Here is a 23327-nt window from a genome sequence, read left to right on the forward strand (position 1 = left end):
TTACTCAAAACAATTTGATGAATTCAACATGAATTCAAAAAATGTTTCAGTCTATCCAAATCTGCATTTTTCAGAGGGGAAAAAAAGTTTTGTTGAAAATTTTTGTCCAATCTGTTGTCACATGTCTAGCTATTATGATGATTGAAGCAAGACAGTTTATAAAATAAAATGTTCATAGAATCATAGGACTGGAAGGGACCTCGAGAGGTCATCTAGTCCAGTGGCTCTCAACCTTTTCAGACTACTGTACCTCTTTCTGGAGTCTGATTTGTCTTGCATACCCCCAAGTTTCACCTCATTTAAAAACTACTTGCTTACAAAATCAGACCTAAAAATACAAGTGTCACAGCATGCTATTACAGAAAATTGCTTACTTTCTCATTTTTACTATATTATTATTAATCCATAGGAATATAAATATACTTACATTTCAGTGTATAGTATATAGAGCAGTATAAACAAGTCATTGTCTCTATGAAATTTTAGTTTGTACTGACTTCACTAGTGCTTTCTATGTAACCTGTTGTAAAACTAGGCAAATATCTAGATGAGTTGATGTACCCCCTTGGAAGACCTCTGCGTACCCCAGGGGTACACATATCCCTGGCTGAGAACCACTGATCTAGTCCAGTCCCCTGCACTCATGGCAGGACTAAGTATTATCTAGACCATCCTTAACAGGTGTTTGTCTAACCTACTCTTAAAAATCTCCAATGATGGAGATTCCACAATCTCCCAAAGCAATTTATTCCAGTGCTTAACTACTCTTGACAGTTAAGAAGTTGTCCGTGATGTCCAACCTAAACTACCTGTGCTGCAATTTAAGCCCATTACTTCTTGTTCTATCCTCACAGGCTAAAGAGAACAATTGTTCTCCTTCCTCCTTGTAACAACCTTTTATGTACTTGAAAACTGTTATCCTGTCCCCTCTCAGTCTTCTTCTCTTCTCCAGACTAACCAAACCCAATTTTTTTCAATCTTCCTTTATAGGTCATGTTTTCTAGACCTTTAATCATTTTTGTTGCTCTTCTCTGGACTTTCTCCAATTTGTCCACATCTTTCCTAAAATGTGGCATCCAGAAGTGGACACAATACTCCAGTTGAGGCCTAATCAGTGTGGAGCGGAGTGAAAGAATTACTTCTCATGTCTTGCCTACACTTCTACTAATAGATTCCAGAATGATGTTTGCTTTTTTTTGGAACAGAGTTACACTGTTGACTCATAATTATCTTGTGATCCACTATGACCCCCAGATCCCTTTTTGCAATATTCCTTCCTAGGCTCTCATTTCCCATTTTGTATGTATGCAACTGATTGTTCCTTCTTAAGTGGAATCATTACATCAGATAATTAGGGTAGTATGACATACTGTTTAGAATCACTAACACCATCATCATGGGGCTATTAGATAGGAGACCTACACCTCCTTATCTTTTGTGCATGTCAATTGTGTTCTGAGCATGCCTACCGGATGGGCAGGGGAACACCTAGTTTGTAAATCCCGCCAAGGCTTAGGCATGTGTTAGGTGCTGAGTAGCTTGGTGTCACCAGGACTTAGGCAGCTTTGCACATGAGCACAGGCAGAAATTTAGGCACTGAGTGGACTTTACTAGTGGAAATTTAGGTGCCTACAGGGTTAGATGGCAGCTAAGTGGTGGATATCTGTTGCACTTAAATGTTGGATTTAAGCACCTATGTCCTCTTTGTCAATCTAATCCTTTGTGTTTGTGTTTAAAAAGCCATGTTTAGTAAAAGTTAAGTTGCTAAATTAAACAAGATACACAATTAGGGCTAACTTAACCCCCTCACTTAAAAGGTTAAATCTTTACTCATGTGAATATTTTTATGGTTGATCTGCTCCTTGTCTATACTTGTCTATGAAATTATGTACATGCTCAACTCCTTTATTTTATTTGAGTTAAAATACAACACTGCTTTCATCTTGCTCAAGTGGAATTCCAAATTAGCTCCTAGATTTTCATTACAGTGTGTACAAAAGTCTTTTGAGAAAGCCTATGTAAAACTAGCTCTTGAACTCAGTCTGGCAAAACTGTCATGAATGTTTACCAGACCAAGAATAAAACTTACTTTCTATAATAATGGGAGTGGAGAGAGGGGAATTTCTTGCCCATTTAAAAAAAAATCATGTGAGTCTGAGGAGAATTTTGCAAAATTAAATGCTTAGTGACTTTCTAACAAACCAGATTGTAGCCATAGGGAAACAAAATTTTAATGTAGTGCATGTTTTAGCAACTCAATGTGGCCTGATTTTTTTTCAGTGGTGGTGTTTACCTATGGTTTCTATTAAAATCAGCATGCACTCTGGATGGCCAATACCTCTGAGAATCACGCTACAGAACTGGGGGGAGGGGGCTTGGAGGCAAGTGCAGAATTCCTTCAAGAGACTATTTTGAAAGAGGGTTTATCTTTTGTAGACATTTTAGGTATCATTTCTTGCAGTAAATTGAGATACAAGTATATAGCTAATATTCATAACTTCAAATACAAAAATGATATACCCATATAGACAGCATAATCATAACCAGCAAATTACAACCTTTTCATAGACACCTTACTTGACCTCCTTTGTACAAGATTTGGTGCAACTATAGGACCTTGGTTGCAACAATGATCTATACGGTCACAATTCATGTCAATAACGTCACAGCTCCTTTTACTTTGAAGGCTCTGTGCCTAGGTACACCAGTTGAAGATCTGGCCCCAGGCATCTCAACTACTAGACCCACATTTATGCCACAGGATCAAAGTGCATCCCAGGCACTTAACTTCTCTGAGCCTCTATTTCTTCATTTGTAAAATGGGGATAATGGTACTAATCTTGCAGGGTACTGAGGCTTAATTCATTAATATCTGTAAATATTTCAGATTGTTTAAGCAGTAGTGCTATCTAAGAGCAATTTTTAATGTACTAGTTATACAACCTCTTGGCCTGGTGCAATTTCCAGAGAAATGACAGCAAGTGTAAGTTCATTTAAACAAAACAAAACAAAGGGTCTGTTCAGTGCTGGAAAAGAGTAAACAGGCAACCAGTGTTGCTGTTGCATGCATGCATGCATTCTTTCATTCTCCAAAAACACACAACCTGATTTACCCACAAATTACTTCATGAACCATTTCCATTTGGGAGAAGTTACATACTTTGGGGTGCTGTCTGCGTGCAAATATGCTCCCTTACACAGCAAGTACAGTAACTTGTTACAATAGAGGGTAACACATAGGAAAGAGCATCTCTGACTTAAGGTTATTCCAATAAAGGCTAAACTAAGTTTGAAGAAAATTGGTTCATAATATTTTGAAATATATGTCAACATATTTGAATTAATATATATATATATATAGGATTATTTTTGTGTCATCTGAAAGCTAACATGCATTAGAACAGTGGTGCCCAAACTGTCGGGCACATCCTCCCCCCGGGGGCGTGGAGAAATGTTCAGGGGGGTGGGGAGGGAGCACCACCCAGCCCCACTCTGCCCCCAGCTCCGCTCTGGCCCTGCCCCCGCCCCCAGCCACAGCTTGGGCTTCAGCCACTGCCCTGTTCCTGACCCCAGCTGTGGCCCTGCTCCCAGCCATGGCTCTGCTCCCAGCCACAGTCCCTGCCATGGCTCTGCTCCCAGCTGCGGACCCAGCTGCAGCTCTGGCTTCGGCTCCCAGCTCCCAACCTCAGCTCCGCTCCCGACCACGGCTCCCAAGGGGGAGGCACAGACAGGTTCCATTACAGGCAAGGGGGGGCACAATGGAAAAAGTTTGTGGATCACTGCATTAGAACATTGGGAAGTCTCTATCACTGGGGCACTCCACTTTAAAATTAACAGCTCATAGCTTCAGAATTACTGAACCAATTTCCTTCACATTTGACTTGTTTTGTACATCATGGAGTATGTCTACACTTCAAGCTGGGAATCAGACTCCCCTCTCTGAGACAGACCTGTGCTAGCTCTGTAGCCTCTGCACCACAATGGGCTAGATGCCCTTAATATGTGCCTACTGTCTTGGATAGCTATGTGCTTGGTGAGTAGCCCCTCCAGTTGCTTGCACAGCTATGGCTACACTCTATTTTTAGTGCATTAGCTTGATCAGAGTTAGGACAGATATGTGTCCTCAAGATGGGAATCACACCCCAGTCTGAAGTGTAGATGTAGCCTTATTATAATGGTGCAGCAGCAGGTTGCGTCACGATTTCTGTATAAAGTTTGACTTTTTGAAGTCTTCCAAAATCAACATGCTCAGTTGGATTCCTCTGAAATTTGGTGTGCCTTAGGAGGATGCAGAGTAAGAATAGTGATCCAAATTTGGGGTCACTTGATTTAGGAGTTGTAGAGATATAAGCACCCAAAATTGCCATTTTTCAAAAAGTTTCTAGGTGGATATTTTTGTGCAGAGCTAGCGATCTGTGGGTCAAAATATCTGTCTGTTGAATTTTACCCAAGGTAGTGCACTGCACCCACTAAATCTTTGGGTGACCCAAATTGATAACAATATTTAAGAATGTACATTTTTTTACAGCGCACATGCACAAATACAGAAAAAAGGCTAGAGTGCTTCTCTTCTCACCATTTTATGTGCTTTAAAGCTCAACTCCTGTAAGCGCTCTAAAATCCAACCAATTGCTTTAAAATTTGGTGTGCCTCAGGGTGCAGGGGATCACTAGTGATCCAAGTTTGGGGTCATTTGAGTTCCCGACTTAAAGGCATTCTCCCTCCCCGCAGTTTTCCTTCTGCTGCCTTGTGTTGTACTGTTAAACTGAGAGGCACTAATGACTGGATGAAATCAAACTATTGCTGTGATGTAGGTCAAAATGATCTCTATTGGTTAGTTTTTTACCCAGGGCAGTGCATGGCACTCACTAAGTCTCTGGGGGATCCACCTGTGAATCATTTAAAAGAAATTTTTCACTTCTTCACTTGCACAGATGTACAGTCAGGAAGGATTACAGTGCAAATGCTCCAGTAAAGAAAAAAACATGAGAGGGTTTCTACACAGCCACTTCATGCTTGCCTTGGAAGTAAAAGGGAATGTGCCAATGCAATTGCCTGCTGGTGAACAACCTGGCACTGATGTTTCTAGTTCAAGCCTTTGTACAGCTGTGCAATAAAGGCTTAACAACTCATGTGGCTTGCTGCAAGTTGTCTGTGATAATATAATGTGTTTTTATTTTGTGGGGAGGTTTACTGTGAAGACAGCAGAATAGTCTAACCAAAATTTTTGTTATATTAGGTGGGGAAAAGCCAGAGACAGAAGACTCTGTGTATGATAGTCAAGAGAATGGGGACAGGGAGAGGAGTTGCGGCTGTGGAGGGGGGCAGGAAATGAGGATGGGTGGTAGGCAAGCCTTGAATTGGTTGTTTGGGAAAACCTGTATTTTACTAGCCCCTGGGGGAAGGGAGAGGCAGGGGCAACAAGTGGCTACTTTCTGATCTTGGGGCAGATGTATGTGTTTTTTTTCCAAGACACATAGTATGGAAGTTTGGAACTGAAGCCCAGGCACCTGGACTTCTGAGGGGGAATAAATGTGTGTGCTGCCAGGGTTGCCACTATGTTGATTCTGGGTGATTCCTGGATCATGATGTTGCAGAAGTTTGCATGAGAGCAAGGAGTACACCATAACAGGGGATTGCTGACTACAGGCTGATTTGGGTGGAGAGAGCTGGCTAGTGTTGGCATCAAGTTTTGCCCACTCTACAGCATCTAACTGGTGATGAAGAGGTTGTGATCTATTGGACATTGTGGTGATTCACTTGGATGGAAATGATCTGAGCCTTGTCCCAGGTGTACACCAGGAATAATGTATGAAAGGAGATTTGGACCACATCAGAGATTTATGTCCGAGAGCTGTGAAAGTTTTCTCTGATCTGTCTGAGCATCTGAATAATGACTACAGGGGCAATGTGAAAGCTAGTACTAAGTATTGGAAGAACACTAATTGGGAAATTGGAGGGTTCATGGATGACTGGAAAATGTGTACTGTTTGCCATAGAAACATTACAAGCTCTCTTGCCTCACTGTTTCTTGGAGGTGAGGTACATCTGTTGGACAGGGATCAGAGGATCTTTTTCTGAGACATAAAATTGTCCGTATTTTGGAACAGAAACCCTATCTCTTGCTGGTACGGCCACACACTCCACCTTCCAATCATTCTGAAACATGACCCGGAATACCAGTCCACTATAACATAGTTATCCTTCACTCCAGTACTCCATGTGAGTCATGTTATTGGGGATAGAGGTTGGAGGTGGGAAGTAACAGCAATAGAAATGTTTGGATACCAAGGAGTGAAGACTTCGGTGGGATGTGTTCCCTGCTCGTTGGTGAGGGCCAGGGCACAGTAATGGGAAGCGGGCCAGGTTGGAGGGGGGAATGCAGTGAATGGGTCAGGAGTGTGGTTGTGGATGTGTGTCAAAGCAGGGCTGGTTTGGCCTTGGTGGATGGGGTGGGTAGGCCTTGCTGGCTTGGTATGCAAATTGTGGGACTTGATATGTACAACTGCCTAAATGACTACTGACTCCTACCAACAACTTATCTTTGCCTGTTCAAAAAAGCTAAAATTCATTGGCAAAAAACTACGTTAATGCAGAGTGAAGATTGCTTGGTGGTATGTCATCTCCTTGCAGAATGCTGAGTTGAGCAAAATTCAAATTTCTGAAAAACATGAAATGTACAGTTAAAGTGCCCAGGCAACCTTAACTCTGTTGTCTTTTAGCAGTGTCCCAATACACCACGTTAATAATAATATCTTTATTCTATCAACCCCTCAGTTGCTGAAATGTACAAACTCTTCCTCTCTTTTTACAACCCATTCACTCTCACCCGCAGGATTCCATTTAACACTATTAAAAGTTTGTTGTTTGCTTGTCTGTTTGAAAGTTCTCTATGCCACCTTCCCTCTACTCTCTTTGAGCAATACCTCATGCTGGCCGGTGGCACTATAAAATTCAGGAGGTTCCAGATCCTGGCATAGGCTCACACACTTGGTCAACTCCCCAGAAAGAACACCACACCTATACAATTTAAAAGTCACTTCACAGCCTTTTATACCTCTCTTACACATACTCACATGATACTGTCTCAACCTACACTTTACTTAACCATCATAAGAATCCTCTCATATTCCACCTCACTGCTGACAATATCTCTTGTAGTAAAAGCCCTATGCTCTGCTACTGACATAACCTACACAATTCTGCATAGAAATTATTCATACTGAAGGTATACATGCATCCCTGTTTTCACATGAAGGAGCAAGATACAGATCTCTTCATACATGATCACAGCTCTGTCACACACCTCAAAGTATTCCACAGATTTACTAAACAGGCCCAACTACTGCTTCCACAAGTTAGTGTACGTATACCTAATACACTGACTGCAGATGGAGTGTAAGCAAATAATTCCCATTGGCTATTGCCAGCTCCAGGGGAACAGAGGGAAGGTGGTATGGGCATTTCCTGCCCCTTTTTTTATATAGAAAGACTCTACTTCTAGGACATTCTAGAGAAAGATGCTGACTATTAGACAGTTATTACCATGTGTGAAATATTAGTCAAAGTCTTGGTTAAGCAGCAGTGCTTTAATTAGATTTAAGGTCTTCAAAATACACTTAAAAGCTATTTCTATATGCTGGTCTCTTAAGACAGTTTAAGAATATTGCCTTTGAAAGTATTTAAATCTTTTAATTACTACGGGCAGGTCTTCACTACCTGCTGGATTGGCGGGTAGAGATTGAGCTATCGGGGATCAATTTATCGCGTCTCATCTAGACGCGGCTAAATCGATCCCCGAACGCGCTCCCCGTTGACTCCGGAACTCCAGCTCGCAAGAGGTGGAAGTGGAGTCGACAGGGGAGTGGCGGTGGTCGACTTGCCGCCGTCCTCACGGCCAGGTAAGTCGACCTAAGATACGCCGACTTCAGCTACGCTATTCGCGTAGCTGAAGTTGTGTATCTTAGGTCAACCCCCCGCCCCCCTCCCAGTGTAGACCAGGGCTATGAGTTATCCTGTCTTTCTTTTGTTTAGCTTCTCTTGTGAAAGGGTTGGATTATTTTTGGGATACAGGAATGTAAATGGAGTTCAGTATGGAAGCTCTAGTTGGGGATAACTGGTTTTTTTTTTCTCTTCTATATGGTGTATGGGAATTTAGTTTTGCAAATCCCTCTAACTTCTGTTGAAGTCAGATGGTTAAATCCCTGAGAATGGTGCTGAAATTCTTTCCATAAGTCTGAAATAATAGTTCCATAACTCAAGTATCAGGGGGTAGCCGTGTTAGTCTGTATCCACAAAAACAACAAGGAGTCCGGTGGCACCTTAAAGACTAACAGATTTATTTGGGCATAAGCTTTCAGATGCATCTGAAGAAGTGAGGTTTTTTACCCACAAAAGCTTATGCCCAAATAAATTTGTTACTCTTTAAGGTGCCACCGGACTCCTAGTTCCACAACTGGAGCCTTTGTCAGCTATGTCTGTCTAGAACAGGGGTGGGCAAACTTTTTGGCCTGAGCACCACCTCTGGGTATGGAAATTGTATGGCGAGCCATGAATGTGCATGAAATTGGGGGTTGGGGTGCAGGAGGGGGAGAGGGGCTCTAGCTGGGGGTGCGGGCTCTGGGGTGGAGCCAGAAATGAGGAGTTCAAGCTGCGGGAGGGGGCTCTGGGCTGGGGGTTGGGGTGTAGCTCCAGCTGGGGGTGCGGGCTCTGGGGTGGGGCTGGGGATGAGGGTTGGGAGTGCAGGAGGGTGCTCCGGGCTGGGACCAAGGGGTTCGGAGGGCGGGAGGGGTATCAGGGCTGGTGCAGGGGGTTGGGGCACAGGAGGGGGTCAGGCTCTGGTTGGCGCTTACCTCAAGCAGCTCCTGGAAGCAGTGGCATGTCCCCCCTCCAGCTCCTACGCAGAGGCGCAGCCAGACAGCTCCCATTGGCTGCAGTTCCCGGCCAATAGGAGCTTTGGAGGCGGTACTTGGGGCGGGGCAGTGTGTGGAGCCCCCTGGTTGCCCCTATGTATAGGAGCCAGAGCTGGGGGGCGGGGGGACATGCTGCTGCTTCCAGAAGCCACAGCACATGCGGAGCGGGGCAAGCTCCTGACCCCACTCCCTGACTGGAACGTCGGAGTGGGGCAAGCCCTGGACCCTGCTCCCCGGCGGGAGCTCGAGGGCCGGATTAAAACGTCTGAAGGGCCAGATGAGCCCCCGGGCCATAGTTTGCCTACCCCGGTCTAGAAAATATCTAGGAATGTCCAAAAAATTGTTTGCGCTTCTTCCCCACCTCTCCTTCCCTCGCCTCAGGTACAGACTGAACACATTCACTATTTAATAGGGCAACTCAAATGGCTACTTAATATATCACTGTTTTACATCTGAAGATTATTGTGTTCTGTGTAGCACTACATTTTATTTTTGTTTCTACTTAAATTACTATCTTGGAGGCTTAAAATTCTTTTTGCAGCTACTTAAACAAAATTGATTAAACTATGTCTGGACTGAGACAGTAATTCTGCCATTCCAATTAACAGGCTGAAGAATAATGGCTACCTTCAACAAACTGATTATTGGCACTGCTGTTACCAGTTTTACCATATTTCAGCTTCTGTTCCATGTTCTAAGTTCTTGGGCATCAACAAGAATAACTCCTGCTTTTAATAATCTCAACCAAAAAAGGAAGATTGAATGGAATTCAAGGTAAAGTGTTTAAAAATAAATACAAATAATGAATTGATTCAGAAATTTAGTAATTTTCAAGCTCCCAAATATATAACAGCATATAACTGAGGATGTAAAAATTATGAAAATACCCCCATCTCCCAAAACCTATGTGAAGATCTAAGCAAAATTCCCTCCAGTTTACTGTAAATGCTGGATTACATCTAGCTTTGTTAAGGCGTGCAAAGAAGGAATGTGTATGTAAGAGGTCTTCTTTCTTCTTTGAGTAGTGTCCCTCTTATGGGTGCTCCGCTTCACATGTGCATGTGTGGCAGGGTGACGACACACTGGCGCGGCGCCTCCTGCTGGTTGTCTCGGGAATTAGCTCTTCCAGCCCAGAGCGCCCTCTGCAAGCCGGTGTCTCACCTGCCGCTGGCCCCCGTATCCCTCGCCGGACCCCGGTGCCTTTGTATACCAGGGTTCTGCCCCCAGCACTAACCCCTCCGTCTCTGGGTCTGCCCTCCCAGGGGAGCCCCCAACCCCCTATCCCCACCTTGCCTCACTGGCTACTGCCAGTCTTCATCTAGCCCCCACTCCCTGGGGCAGACTGCAGTCTATAAACCACTCATCATCGGCAAGGGGGGGTTGGACCAGCTGCCTCTGCCTATTCCTGGGCTGCCCCTCTGCAGCCCTAGTACCCTTGTGGACCCTTAACTTGGCCTGCAGTCTGGGGCTTAGCTAGGCTGGAGCTCCCCAGCTCCCTCTGCCTTTCCCCAGCACTGCTCCACACTAGGTACCCTTCTCCGCTTCCCAGGCAGCCAGGTCCTTCTCTCTCTAAGGAGCTAGAGAGAGAGTGTGTCTAGAGTTCCTGGCTCACAGCTCTTTTATAGGGCCAGCTGTGGTCTGATTGGGGTGTGGCCTCAGCTGTGGCTGCTTCCCCAGTCAGCCTTTCCCCAGCCACAGCCCTCTCCAGGGCTGCTTTTAACCCCTCCGGGCAGGAGCGGGGTGACCACCCCGCTACAGCATGTGTTTTCAATTGGAGATTTCTGCTGGCAGTGTCCATTTGACTTGTGCATGCACCCTACACAGCCTCGTGCCCCGCACTGAGGCTACATCCGACTGGACGGGTGAATCACCCTTAGTTCCTTTTCATCAGCCTCAGCCTGAGATGGAGCTCTAGTGTGTCCACCTTGAGTGTGCCTCATCTATTAAAATTTTATTGTTAGTTTAGCTTAGTATAGCTGTTTAGTTTAGTTTTTACATTTTTATTTCTCCTTCCTTTCGGAAGGTTTGCTTTCCTGGGGAGGATATGCTCAGCTCTTTTAAATTATGCCTCACTTGCCGGGAGGCCATCCCGGCTAGCAATGACCACTCCAAGTGTGTTCGCTGCCTGGAAGACTCGCACATCTCACTGGAGCGTAACTTCTGTTTAGCCCTTAAATGCAGGGTGAGGAAGAACTGGAAGATCAAGCTGAGGCTTATGATGGCGTGTTCTCTTTTATCTGCTTCAGAGGCAGGTCAGGAGACTTCCCCTCCAGTACATCAGTCTCCATACACATCCAGTGCCCTGTCAACCTCAGTTCATCACTCCCCCAGAAAAGGGAAGGTTTCTGAGACCTCCAGAAGCCCCAGGAAGAGGAACTCCAACTCACCTTGCAGGGAGTCTCTTCCTAAAAGACATCGATATCCCACTGGGTCAATGGTCTCAGAATTGTCGACCTCTCTGCCCAGTACCATTCAGGCTACAGGCTACCCCGGCGGTACCAGTGGAGCCAGGAAACCCCATAGCTCTTCTAAGAACAAACTCAGCTCCAAGCAAGCTTTAGTACCATCTGGGCATGTCAGAGATGGCAAGGAGAGACATTCCTCCAGCCGGTATAACTGGACACAACCCTACCTCCAGTACTGCCCCATGACAGGTCTCTTGGTATGCTGTAAGTCGAAGCATCTGCCTCTGTCTGTGCCCTTGTTGGAGCAATCCAAACCTTTGGTACTGTCCACTTTGAGAGAGATCATCACATTGGTACCAATGCTTTATTCAGTACCTCAAGAAGTTAGGTACTTGAAGGACTTGACTGTAGCAGAGGAACAGGAATCGCTGCTGATCATGGGCACCAAATGCCTCTTGGCACCGAGACCCGCTCGATCACCGGACATTCATATGTCACCAGTACTGCCTGACTCCTTGCAATGTTTTCAGCTGGGGCTCTTCCTCCTCATAGTTCAATGGAAGATGAAGGGGACCTCCAATGAGTCCATTCAGCCTCTCATATTTCGGTGTAGGGCTCTCCCACCCACCTTTATAGGAACCCATTCTATGTTAGTCATAGAGACAAGGAGGAAGCCTGGGGAGGTCATCACAGATGGTGGGAACAATCCTGGATGCCACCTCCTCTCCCATATGGAGCCCCACAATGGCCATACTGGGATCCCTGGGCTGCCTGCAAACAGAAATTTTCTGGGGCTCTGCGCCTAGCCCACCGGGATGATAGAGAAACACAATCTTTACCACCTCAAACCATTCCCTTGCAGGAAAAGACGGAACACAAAGCTAGGACAGATAAGGAGACCACCCCTCAAACTACCATTTCCTTGTACATAAGAACGGCCGTACTGGGTCAGACCAAAGGTCCATCTAGCCCAGTATCCTGTCTTCCAACAGTGGCCAATGCCAGGTGCCCCAGAGGGAATGAACAGAACAGGTAATCATCAAGTGATCCATCCCCTGTCTCCCATTCCCAGCTTCTGGCAAACAGAGGTTAGGGACGTCATCCCTGTCCATCCTGGCTAATAGCCATTGATGGACCTATCATCCATGAACTTATTTAGTTCTTTTTTGAACACTGTTATAGTCTTGGCCTTCACAACATTCTCTGGCAAGGAGTTCCACAGGTTGACTGTGCATTGTGTGAAGAAATATTTCCTTTTGTTTATTTTGAACCTGCTGCTTATTAATTTCATTTATTGACGTCTAGTTCTTGTATAATGAGAAGAGTAAATAACACTTCCTTATTTATTTTCTCCATGCCAGTCAGGGTTTTATAGATCTCTATCATATCCCCCTTTAGTCTTCTCTTTTCCAAGCTGAAAAGTCCCAGTCTTATTAATCTCTTCTCACATGGAAGCTGTCCCATAATCCTAATTATTTTTGTTGTCCTTTTTCTGAATCTTTTCCAATTCCAATATATCTTTTTTGAGATGGGGCAACCACAACCACATCTGCAATATTCAAGATGTGGGTGTACCATGGATTTGTGTAGCGACAATATGATATTTTCTGTCTTATTATCAATCCCTTTCTTAATGATTACCAACATTCTGTTCGCTTTTTTGACTGCTGCTGCACATTGAGTGGATGTTTTCAGAGACCTATCCACAATGATGCAAAAATCTCTTTCTTGAGTGGTTACAGCTAATTTAGACCCCATCATTTTATATGTATAGTTGGGATTATGTTTTCCAATGTGCATTACTTTGCATTTATCAACACTGAATTTCATCTGCCATTTTGTTGCCCAGTCACCCAGTTTTGTGAGATCCTTTTGTAAGTCTTTGCGGTCTGCTTTGGACTTAACTATCTTGAGTAGTTTTGTATCATTGGCAAATTTTGCCACCTCACTGTTTACCTCTTTTTCCAGATCATTTATGAATATGTTGAATAGTACTGGTCCCAGTACAGACCCCTGGGGACACCACTATTTACCTCTCTCCATTCTGAAAACTGACCATTTATTCCTGCCCTTTGTTGCCTATCTTTTAACCAGTACTCACCAGATGAAGTGGTAATACCCTCTCCTCCATCAATGGCTGATGAATTTAGACATTCCAAGATGTCATTTAAATGAGTGACAGACTCCCTTCAGATACTGCTAGTCTGATTTTATTTTTGATAACATCTTCACAATTCCCGTTCTTCAATACTGGTCCTCCAAGGCACACAATTTTTTCCCATGTGTTCTGATTTTTTGTCTCTGAGTTTGATCTTTAGTTCTTTCTCTTGTCTTCCAGTTGCCATAATTTTTCTCTTCTCCATGCTGTTCTTCAATCTGAATTTTTTGCTTTCCTGATCTACCTTGTCAATTACTATCTGTAAATCCTCCTTTGCAGGGCTGGCTCTAGGTTTTTTGCCGCCCCAAGCAGAAAATTTTTTGGCTGCCCCTCCACCCCAGCCCTGGGCTCTCACCCCCTAGCCCCCTGCCACCTCAGTCCTGGGCTCTCTCTTCCCCCCCCCCCCCGCACCCCCTGCCGCCCCAGCCCTGGGCTCCCCCCCACCAGTGCTGACTCCACCCGCTCCCCCCCTCGCCTCCAGCCAGTCCGGGTCTGGCAGGGTCGGCATAAGCAGCGGGGCTCCTGGGCCGCGCCTCAGCCCAGGGTCCTTCCAGCCAGGGCTCCTGCCTCCAGGACCGGCCGGGACCCGGGAGGGCAGAGCCGGGGGACCGCCCCGGCAGGGGGCTGAGGAGCCGGGGCAGGGCAGTCCCAGAGGGAGCGGAGTCCCAGAGAGCGGGATGCTGGCCCCACACGGCAGCGCCGCGCCCTCTATGGCCCCACTGCTGCTGCTGCTTCTGGCCGCCCTGCTGCAGTCCCTGGGTGGCTCGGGCCGCTTCCCCCAGCCCCGGCTACGGCGCTGGGGGGCGGCAGCCCTGTGGCAACCGCAGGTGGCTCCAAGTGCCCCACGGGGCGGCCCCCAGCCCAAGTGTCCCCTGCTCGGAGCCTGCCCGGCCCAGCCACAAGGTGCGGGTGCTGCTCCCCTGCGGCGCGAACCGCAGCGGCCCCAGGGCGCCCCCTGCACACCACGCGCTGCTGCTGCCAGGGCCAGCTCTAGGCTTTTGCTGTCGGAAGCAAAAAAAAAAAAAAAAAAAGGCCAGAATGCCGCCCTTGAAAATGTGCCGCCCCAAGCAGGTGCTTGGTTTGCTGGTGCCTAGAGCCGGCCCTGCTCCTTGGTCAATATTGTCTGCGAATCTAAGGTTATGCATTATCCTAAAACGTAACATGACTCCTCCTGTTTCATCTTTCAGTACTACACTAATTACGGCTTCCAGTACCAAGTTGAACAAAACTGATTATGGTGTGTATCCTTGCCTCACTCCTACGGTTGTCCTGATCCACTCTGCTTCATGTCTACTCTTACTGCACTCATCAACTTGCTGTAGAAGTTTCTTTGAGATGCCATATATTGTCATAAGTTGCCATAACTGTTTCTGCCAAGTGCTGTCAAAAGCCTGTTTTGAAGTCTATACAGGTGTTGTAACAGGTTTGGTTGTGTTCTATGTACCTCTCCTATATCTATCTTATCATAAATAACAGATCTACTGTACATTGTTCTGATCTAAATCTGGCCTGTTCCTTTTCAAGTGCCATTTCCACACACCTCTTTGATCTCTGCAACGTCTTGGTGAATGCTTTTCCCAGCACAGTCAATAAGCTGAGTCCTCTGTAGTTCTTGCATTCACTCTTATCTCCTTTTTTATAGATTGGTATTACTGTTGCTTTCCCCCATTCGCTCAGCCCATGTTCATGTTAGTAAATCTCGTTGAATAGCTTGTGCATTGCCTTTACCATGTGTTGCTTGCTTGCTTGCTTGCTGCAGCTTTTGGTTATGTTGTCGCTTCCCTGGCTCCTTTTTCTTTTTGAAACTTTCCATTGGGATATTTACTACTTCTTCTAAGAATTCCAGTATTTTCTCTCCCTCATTTGTGCTGGGAAGCTTGTTCAGGACCATTTCATCTTCTGTGTTCTGCACATTGTATGGCTCTTCAGAATATTTTTCCATCACTTATTCTTTGCTTGTTAATCCTCAGTTATGTATCCACACTTGTCTTTCACCACTGACATCTGCAATTCATATGTCTTACACAGTTCTCTTATCTTGCAATACAACCCTTGTGTTGCATTTCTCTTTGTGTATTCTTCTGCTTCTTTACAATGTTCACTTATCCAGTTGTTCCTGTCGGTCTTTGCTTTCTGTTTTATCTCTAGTCAGCCTATTGTACTAGCTCTTAAACTCTCCATCCTCCTCTTTATTCTCCTTCAGCTTCCTACACTTGTCACTCATTTGCAGTATTTAATCCATTTTCTACCTTTCTTTCTTTGTTTTGGCCTTATAGCCCAACATTTGTTCAGCCACTCTTGTAATCCCATTTTTTACACTGTTCCATGTCTCTTCAATGTTCATTTATTCTTTTACCAGATGTATTATGATTTTCTGCATGGCTTCTCTGTATCCTTTCCTCATACCTGTCTCTTTCAATTTGTCCACATCATAGATCTTAGTTCTTGGCACTTTTTTTTCATCCCAATTGATGCCAGCACTAACTTATGATCAACTGCAAATGATCTGCACAACAACAACAATTGATTTCCACCTGTGATTCACAAGTACAAAGTCTATCATGTTCTTTAATTACCCATCAGGTGATTGTCACGCTGTCTGGAGTGGTTCACGACCCTGAGTGCCAACCTCAGGTCAGACTGTCAAGAAACAGGGCAAGGGTCCCAAATTGTGGGAAATCGATAATTAGATTTCACCAACCCAGTAACAAATGTGAACTCCTAAAGCACTATAACAGCCTTACAGAGTCACAGACAGTCTCCTTGGGCCTTCCAGTCCATCTTGCCACCCAGGCAAGCTGGACTTAGTGATAGTACACCAAAGATCACAAAATATTCAGGTTTCTCCCAGTCCCAGGTCACTTTGTACTTTAGATATCTCATCAAAGACAACACTTGTAGCCCATCCTGTAATAAACTAACTAAAGATTTATTAACTAAAAAATAAATGAGAGAGTTATTATAAGGTTAAGAACAAAAGAACGGGCATACTGGGTCAGATCAAAGGTCCATCTAGCCCAGTATCCTGTCTTCTGACAGTGGCCAATGCCAGGTGCCCCAGAGGGAATGAACAGAACAGGTAATCATCAAGTGATCCATCCCCTGTCGCCCATTCCCAGCTTCTGGCAAACAGAGGCTAGGGACACCATCCCTGCCCATCCTGGCTAATAGCCATTGATGGACCTATCCTCCATGAATTTATCTAGTTCCTTTTTGAACCCTGTTATAGTCTTGGCCTTCACAACATCCTCTGGCAAAGAGTTCCACAGGTTGACTGTGTGTTGTGTGAAGAAATATTTCCTTTTGTTTATTTTAAACCTGCTGCCTATTAATTTCACTTGGTGACCCCTAGTTCTTGTGTTATGAGAAGGAGTAAATAACACTTCCAAGTAAACTTTTATACACAAATGAGTTACAGTCTGTGGTTCCAAAAGGTGACAGAGTTGTAGTAATCTGTCCACTCTGAAGGTGTTTTAGGTTGACCATGGAGATCTGTGTTTCTGTTTCATAGTTCTCGCCCTGTCATAGTCCAAACAGCAAAAAAGAGAGGAAAAATTTTCTTGTCAGCTATTCTTATTTCCTTCTTCCAGAATTCATGCTGATGGGATGAGCCCTTTTGCATGTAGCCGCTTCATGGGTGTAAAGGGTCTTACCAACTCTGAGAGGAAGAATGGATTTTGTAAATAGGGAGAATAAGAAAAGTAACTTTGGGGAAAGGCTTGAGAGGAACAAGTAGTTTTCCATTTAAATCCTGCAGAGCCGTGTTTGGGACTCTGATAATGTTGATATATATGGAAAAATGATTTTTCCAAATTATTAATATTTTAAATGCACAAGTCAAAGATGGGTCCCCCTTGCCTCCTTACACACGTGTGCGTTGCATTATATAGTGTTAATTGTGTAATGTCCGCAAAAAGAACAGGAGTACTTGTGGCCAGGGCCGGCTCCAGGCACCAGCCGAGCAAGCTGGTGCTTGGGGCGGCAGCTTGTAGGAGGCGGCATTCCGCCCAATCCTAGGGCGGCACGGCCGCTTTTTTTGTTTGTTTTGTTTTGTTTGTTGTTGTTCCGCTCCGGCCGCCCTGTAGGGGGCGGCGGCGCGGAGGACGGGAGCGCCCTGCAGCAAGCCCGGCAGGGCAGCCCGCGTCCTTCCCTCCCAGCCGACCGGAGCGATGTGGAGCCCTCCCGGCAGGGGGCACGGCGGGAGGGGCTGCGTGGCAGCGCCCCGCTGAAGCCCTGGCCGCCCCCCTTCTCTCTCTCCCCCTGTTCCCTCCCCCTGCCCCCGCTAGCTGGGGTACATCTGCAGGGCAGGGAGTCCCCCTGCACCCTGGCTCCGGCCGCGCCGCAGGTTTTTTTTTTGGCTTTGCTGTTCTGGCCACCGTGGTGTGTTTTTTGTTTGTTTGTTTGTTTGTTTGTTTTTTGCTTGGGGTGGCCAGAAAGCCAGAGCCGGCCCTGCTTGTGGCACCTTAGAGACTAACAAATTTATTGGAGCATAAGCTTTCGTGGGCTACAGCCCACTTCTTCGGATGCATAGAATGGAACATATATTGAGGAGATATATATATATACACATACAGAGAGCATGAAAAGGTGAGAGTTGTCTTACCAACTCTGAGAGGCCAATTAAGTAAGAGAAAAAACTTTTGAAGTGATAATCAAGATAGCCCAGTACAGACAGTTTGATAAGAAGTGTGAGAATACTTACATGGGGAGATAGATTCAATGTTTGTAATGGCTCAGCCATTCCCAGTCTCTATTCAAGCCTAAGTTGATTGTATCTAGTTTGCATATCAATTCAAGTTCAGCAGTTGTCAGACTTGAATCATTATCATTTATACTATAGCTTCTAGTCCCTCAGCACACCTATGATGCTCATATTTGTGTATTGAAGTCTTGCAATTGCAGTCTTGTACTATTCAATTTTGTTCTGAGAGACATAGAAGCTGGGTCATATGCACAAGACTATCCTTCTCTGAAGCTGTCAGTGCTAGAGTTTCTGTTTAATCTACGGCCTTCCCCACCCACCTAAAAAAACAAGAACAGAAAAGCATTCCAGCTGTTAAATTTGGTGCTTACAAACAGAAATCTGCTAACATAGCATATATGGACCAATTTGAATTCAGTATAAAGTACAAGAAGTCTCCTTTTGGTTCATTTAACAAGTTGATTACTGCTGGAAGAATGAATTTAAAGAGCTTAGTCATGAGTTTGCTTTTGCAGATAAGTGTCAGTAAATGGGACAGCTATCAAGGTATGTTAATTTTATGTTTTAACTACTTTGTCATTATAAAAAAAATGAAGCACTGATTGCACCAAAAATATTTTCCTCCTTCCCTATGTATACTTTTGCTGTCTATATTAAAAACAAGTCATTCCATGAGCTGCTAGATATAATATACAAATGAAATGTCTTTATAGTACAAGAACTTCTGTATGTCATTCAGAATTTCCTTGGAAATATACCATCTTGCACTTAAGATGGTATATTCTAAATTGTGGTATCAGTCAGAATGGTAATCACAAATGTAATATATATTTCTTTTTTTCAGGACAGTATCCACCTTCCATGCCTTGGTGGTTGGTGCTTTTTGTGTATATATCTTGTTGTATGATGAAGCTGTTAATGCTGACCATGTCTGGTAAGACAAGTTATATCAAACTGACTTTAAGAATATGACTTTTTTCTTTGTTCCCATTTTCCCACATCTTTGTCTCCCAATGTTGCTATCGTGTTAGAGTATTAACTAGCTAAATTACCACTCAGTTTCTCTTAAAATGTGGAGGGCCATTTATATGTCTGTCCTGATTATCTGGTAAAATCCAAATTATTTTGCCAATTAAAATGCCATTATAAGCCTACTGTATAACAGTTTCTACGAAGTAGTATGAACAGTTAGACACACATTTCTCAGGACAGTTAATTGAAATTCCATCTCCAATTTTAATGCACAGCTCTGAAAATACAACCGTAAACAATCAAAAAGGTGACTGCAGATTTAACATCATGTGTGTCTATTTACTGTTTTGCTTGAAAAGTGAAACAGCGAAGATATAAAATTTTTATTAAAGCTAATGTTAAAAAAATTATATAATACACTGGTTGGGAAAAGAGTTAGTTTTTAAAAGTCATATGATACATAGTGTACATAATCAGCAATAACCCAAATTTAGGTGAATAGATTTAACAATACAGTTTAGATATTAGAATCCAAATACTTGGGTACATCACTTATGAAAAGTTGTACAGAGATTTGGTTGTGGAAAGCAAAATATATCAATGAGTGGAGATTGTCCCTTAGTAATTGAGAATTAGGTTGGTTGCACAGTCTGAATGTCTGTAGGGGGGAAAAATATGACCAAAAGTTAGATGAGATTTTAAGTGTAAAATGAAGACACTATATCAGTTTTTCTTCAGCTTGTTATAAATAGAATAAAAACCAGCAGGATCTTATTAAGAGGGATAAGGCAAAGATGCCACATTTATTGCAAATATACTGATAAAGCAAAAGATAAAAGTAAACAACGTTGTTTGACTACTTATTTCTTACACACACACACACACATATAGAGAGAGAGAGAGAGAGAGGTTCATTCACACAATCATTCATTTAAGTTCTGTATAGGTGTTATAGTTACCAGCCTAGAAGTTGCTCATGCCAAGTTACTGGCCAGGTATCTTGGTCATGAGGATGGAGCCGAGTCTGTGTCAGGTGCACCTGATGCTCCTGGAGGTTGGCAGCAGAACCAGAGACTCAAAGTCATCAGTCTTTAGAGTCCATTCTTATAGGAATTAATTCCTATGTTAGTCTATGGGAACTGTTTCATCCTGCTGTTGCTGATTCAATCAGCAGATGGCACATTCCTGTCCAAAGTGGCACATTCCTTGTGGCTCCACACTGTCCAAAGTTTGTGTTTCTCATCCTTCCAGGTGATGGGGTGGATCCCAGTTTACCCTCCGGGGGTTTTCTGGTCATCCACTTGACACATTCTTCGGCCGATGGATACTCCCTTTCTAGGCTGGCACCTCCCTAACCATTCATGTATATCAAGCATTCATCAGCATACATTCCATATCTTAACCATATTTTAATTTACTGTCTCCACCACTTTCAGGGTGTGTGCTAATTTATTTGAGACTCCCGGCCCTTTAATCACAGAGGGTGGGGGTCTGTCCTAGGAGCCGTTGAATGAAGTGAAAGTCACTTAACGGCTTATAGTGTTTGTTTGCATTGTATCAATTACTTCAAGAACAAAGTCAGTTAACTTGTTTGTAAGTTTTACACAGTAGTAAAGTATCTTTCACAGGATAGATATAATCAATGGTTTCTACAGACAGTAGCTTACAAGTTTTAACAGAAGACCCAAGAGATTTTTGTACTTGGTGAAACTGTTGGATTTTAAAGTGTGGGGGACAAATTATGAGGGGGTCACTGTCACTTGGGGGAATCACTGTTAGTACCTTCTTTAATATCCCTACAAGCTCCCCACCCCCTCTGAAAAGGTTTTTCTCAATAGTGGTACAGCAGAGGTTCTCTCTCTAATAAATGCTGCTGCTCTCCTCCTGTCAATGATTTCCAGTAGTTCCTCAAACTAATTAGAAGATCTTCCTGCATTAGAACTTAAAAACTCAAAAGAAAATAAGTTTTGGTCCTTGGTGTTTGTCTCCCCCCTGCCCCCAACAGACTTTTGCAGTATAATACAGGATTTTGTTTGAGTTGATTCATGAGATTGTTAGCAGAAAGTTGAAGCTGTTACCCTTTATTGGGACTGACTTTTTCCTTTCTTTAAAGCTATGTAAGAAGAACTGTTGACTTTACCTGTATAATTAAACTTTTTTTTTTTAAAGCTTTAACTCCTCTTTCCACCATAACTTTATTTTAAACTGAATCACAACATGGGAATCAGACTAAACTTAAATGCAAAAAATATTTTATCTGGTTTTAAAAGAACAGAACAAAGGTCTGCATTTCATACTGCTCAGTTGTTTACAGATCAGTAATAGAATGCAATATGGTCTGGTGTACTGAACAGGACTGGATGTTATGAAGTTATGAGTTCTAATCACAGCTTTGCCACTGACTTGTTGTGTGGCTTTGGGCATGTTCTTTAATATTGCTGTGTTTGTTTTTCATTGGTAAGAATGGGATAATACTTTCACTATTTTCTCACAGGGATATTATTATAATTGTTTAGGGTTCTGTCCTGCAAGATTCTAAGCTCCCTTGATTTCCATTGGTTTCAATGGAAATTGAGAGCATGCAGCACCTTCAAGAAACAAGTCAAAATTTGAATTGCACTTTGAAGATATAAAGCGCTAAGTATTTTTATTTTGCATAAACTGATTATTGGTATTGGCCTGGAGCAGCCATTACAGAGAAAGTCCTTTGAAACCCAGTGTTCCTGGGCTCCATTGCTTTGTGGAGATGGTGCATGCGCAGTCTGGTCAGCATTAGTAGCTGCGAGAGGCTTGAGCATGCTCTGTGAGGATAAAATCTTCAGAGACTTTTAGCTGTTAAACTCTAGAAAGTCTCTACTGAGTACATGCATACTGCAAGTTTTCAAAAGCTTGTTATAACTTGGCCAAATGCTTCCTCCCCAATTTCACTTCCTTGCTTCTGCCACATGCCCTCTCAGTGTATAATTGTGGGTGGCTATGTGATAGTGTCCAAATCAACCCTGTCCTTCAGAGTTAGTTGTGTGTAAAATCTTAGGTCCAGGGCCTTTAGGGTAGCTTCGTCTGAAATGCTTCTGGATCTATGTGTGGCCCAGCTAGGTGGGTTAACTTTCAGGGTTTTAATGCCTGGATGTGAATCTTAAACTTAATTGTCCCTGCACCGAAGAATTTAGAATCTAATTTCAGGCATTACACATAATTAAATGTAACAAACAATAGGGATAAGTGGATGGACAAGAGTTATAATGAAACATCAGGTGATTATTCAACTGAGTTGTGTGTACTACTTGATGGTATAGAAGGTTCCATAGTAGTAGTTTTTCCTTTCTGCTTAATACAAGTTGTGACTTTATAGACTACTTAGGTATTGTTTTTAAGGTGATGAAAATGAGGGAGAAGTCAGAGGTTATGAGAATAGGAGAGATAAATTGGTGGGAGGAAGAAAGTCTTCAGGTCATAAGTAAATCACTAACTGACAGGAATTCATATGAAACTTCACCAATGAGCAGGCTACTCTATAACTGTCCACTATGGAAGTTTTTGAACCTTCCTTTGAAGTATGATATTAGAATAGAAAGACCACTGGTCTGATGTGATATGGCAATTTTGTGTTTCTGTGAAGGAAAAGGAAGAACTGCAGCTCAGTCTAGGCAGCTCCAGGCAGGTTGAGATGGTGGTCTTTTACTGGTTATATCTGTTCTTGCATATTGCTGCCTGATTCAGTAGCTATATAAACCTCCTTGGCAATATGTGACTCTTGTCCTACTGGTTCCCCAGGGAAATATCTTGTCCTTTTTGCTAAACCAAATCATTGTCAGTCTTAGTAACTTCCTTGGATCTGAAATCAGGCTACAAATGGCCTGATACCTTTCCTTAACCTTCCTGTCCTAGGAGATGGGTCAGCAAACCCAAAGAGCATTAGTGAGACTGTATTTTCCAACCTTTCAGACTGTGAGATCACCCTTCCTCACCCAGGAATTATGATAGGGAATTGCCTGCCAGATACTAGCAGGACTGGGAGCGACAACCTTTGACATCGCATCCATATTGGCCTTCCTCTAGGTATTACCCTAAATTTAAAAGGGTTGAAGAAAGGCAGCCGCAAAGAGAACCTTTTCCCAGAAGGGTCCAAGGGAAATGTCCTGTACCTCAGTGGTTCTCAAAGCCAGTCCGCTGCTTGT

At 43.7% G+C, this 23327-nt stretch overlaps 1 protein-coding gene across 1 annotated transcript in view; it reads left to right on the plus strand.

Annotated features, from left to right (window-relative positions):
- The first annotated feature begins 9531 nt into the window (after positions 1 to 9531).
- Positions 9532 to 23327, plus strand: part of TLCD4 (TLC domain containing 4) — a 38531-nt gene continuing 24735 nt past the window's right edge. Inside the window, exons 1-2 of the mRNA XM_065409440.1 lie at positions 9532 to 9686; positions 19022 to 19111. Of these exons, the coding sequence (XP_065265512.1) occupies positions 9532 to 9686; positions 19022 to 19111 (245 nt within the window). The remainder of the gene's footprint in view (positions 9687 to 19021; positions 19112 to 23327) is intronic.

This window comes from Emys orbicularis, chromosome 8 (genome assembly GCF_028017835.1).
Source record: "Emys orbicularis isolate rEmyOrb1 chromosome 8, rEmyOrb1.hap1, whole genome shotgun sequence".
Lineage (NCBI taxonomy): Eukaryota > Metazoa > Chordata > Testudines > Emydidae > Emys > Emys orbicularis.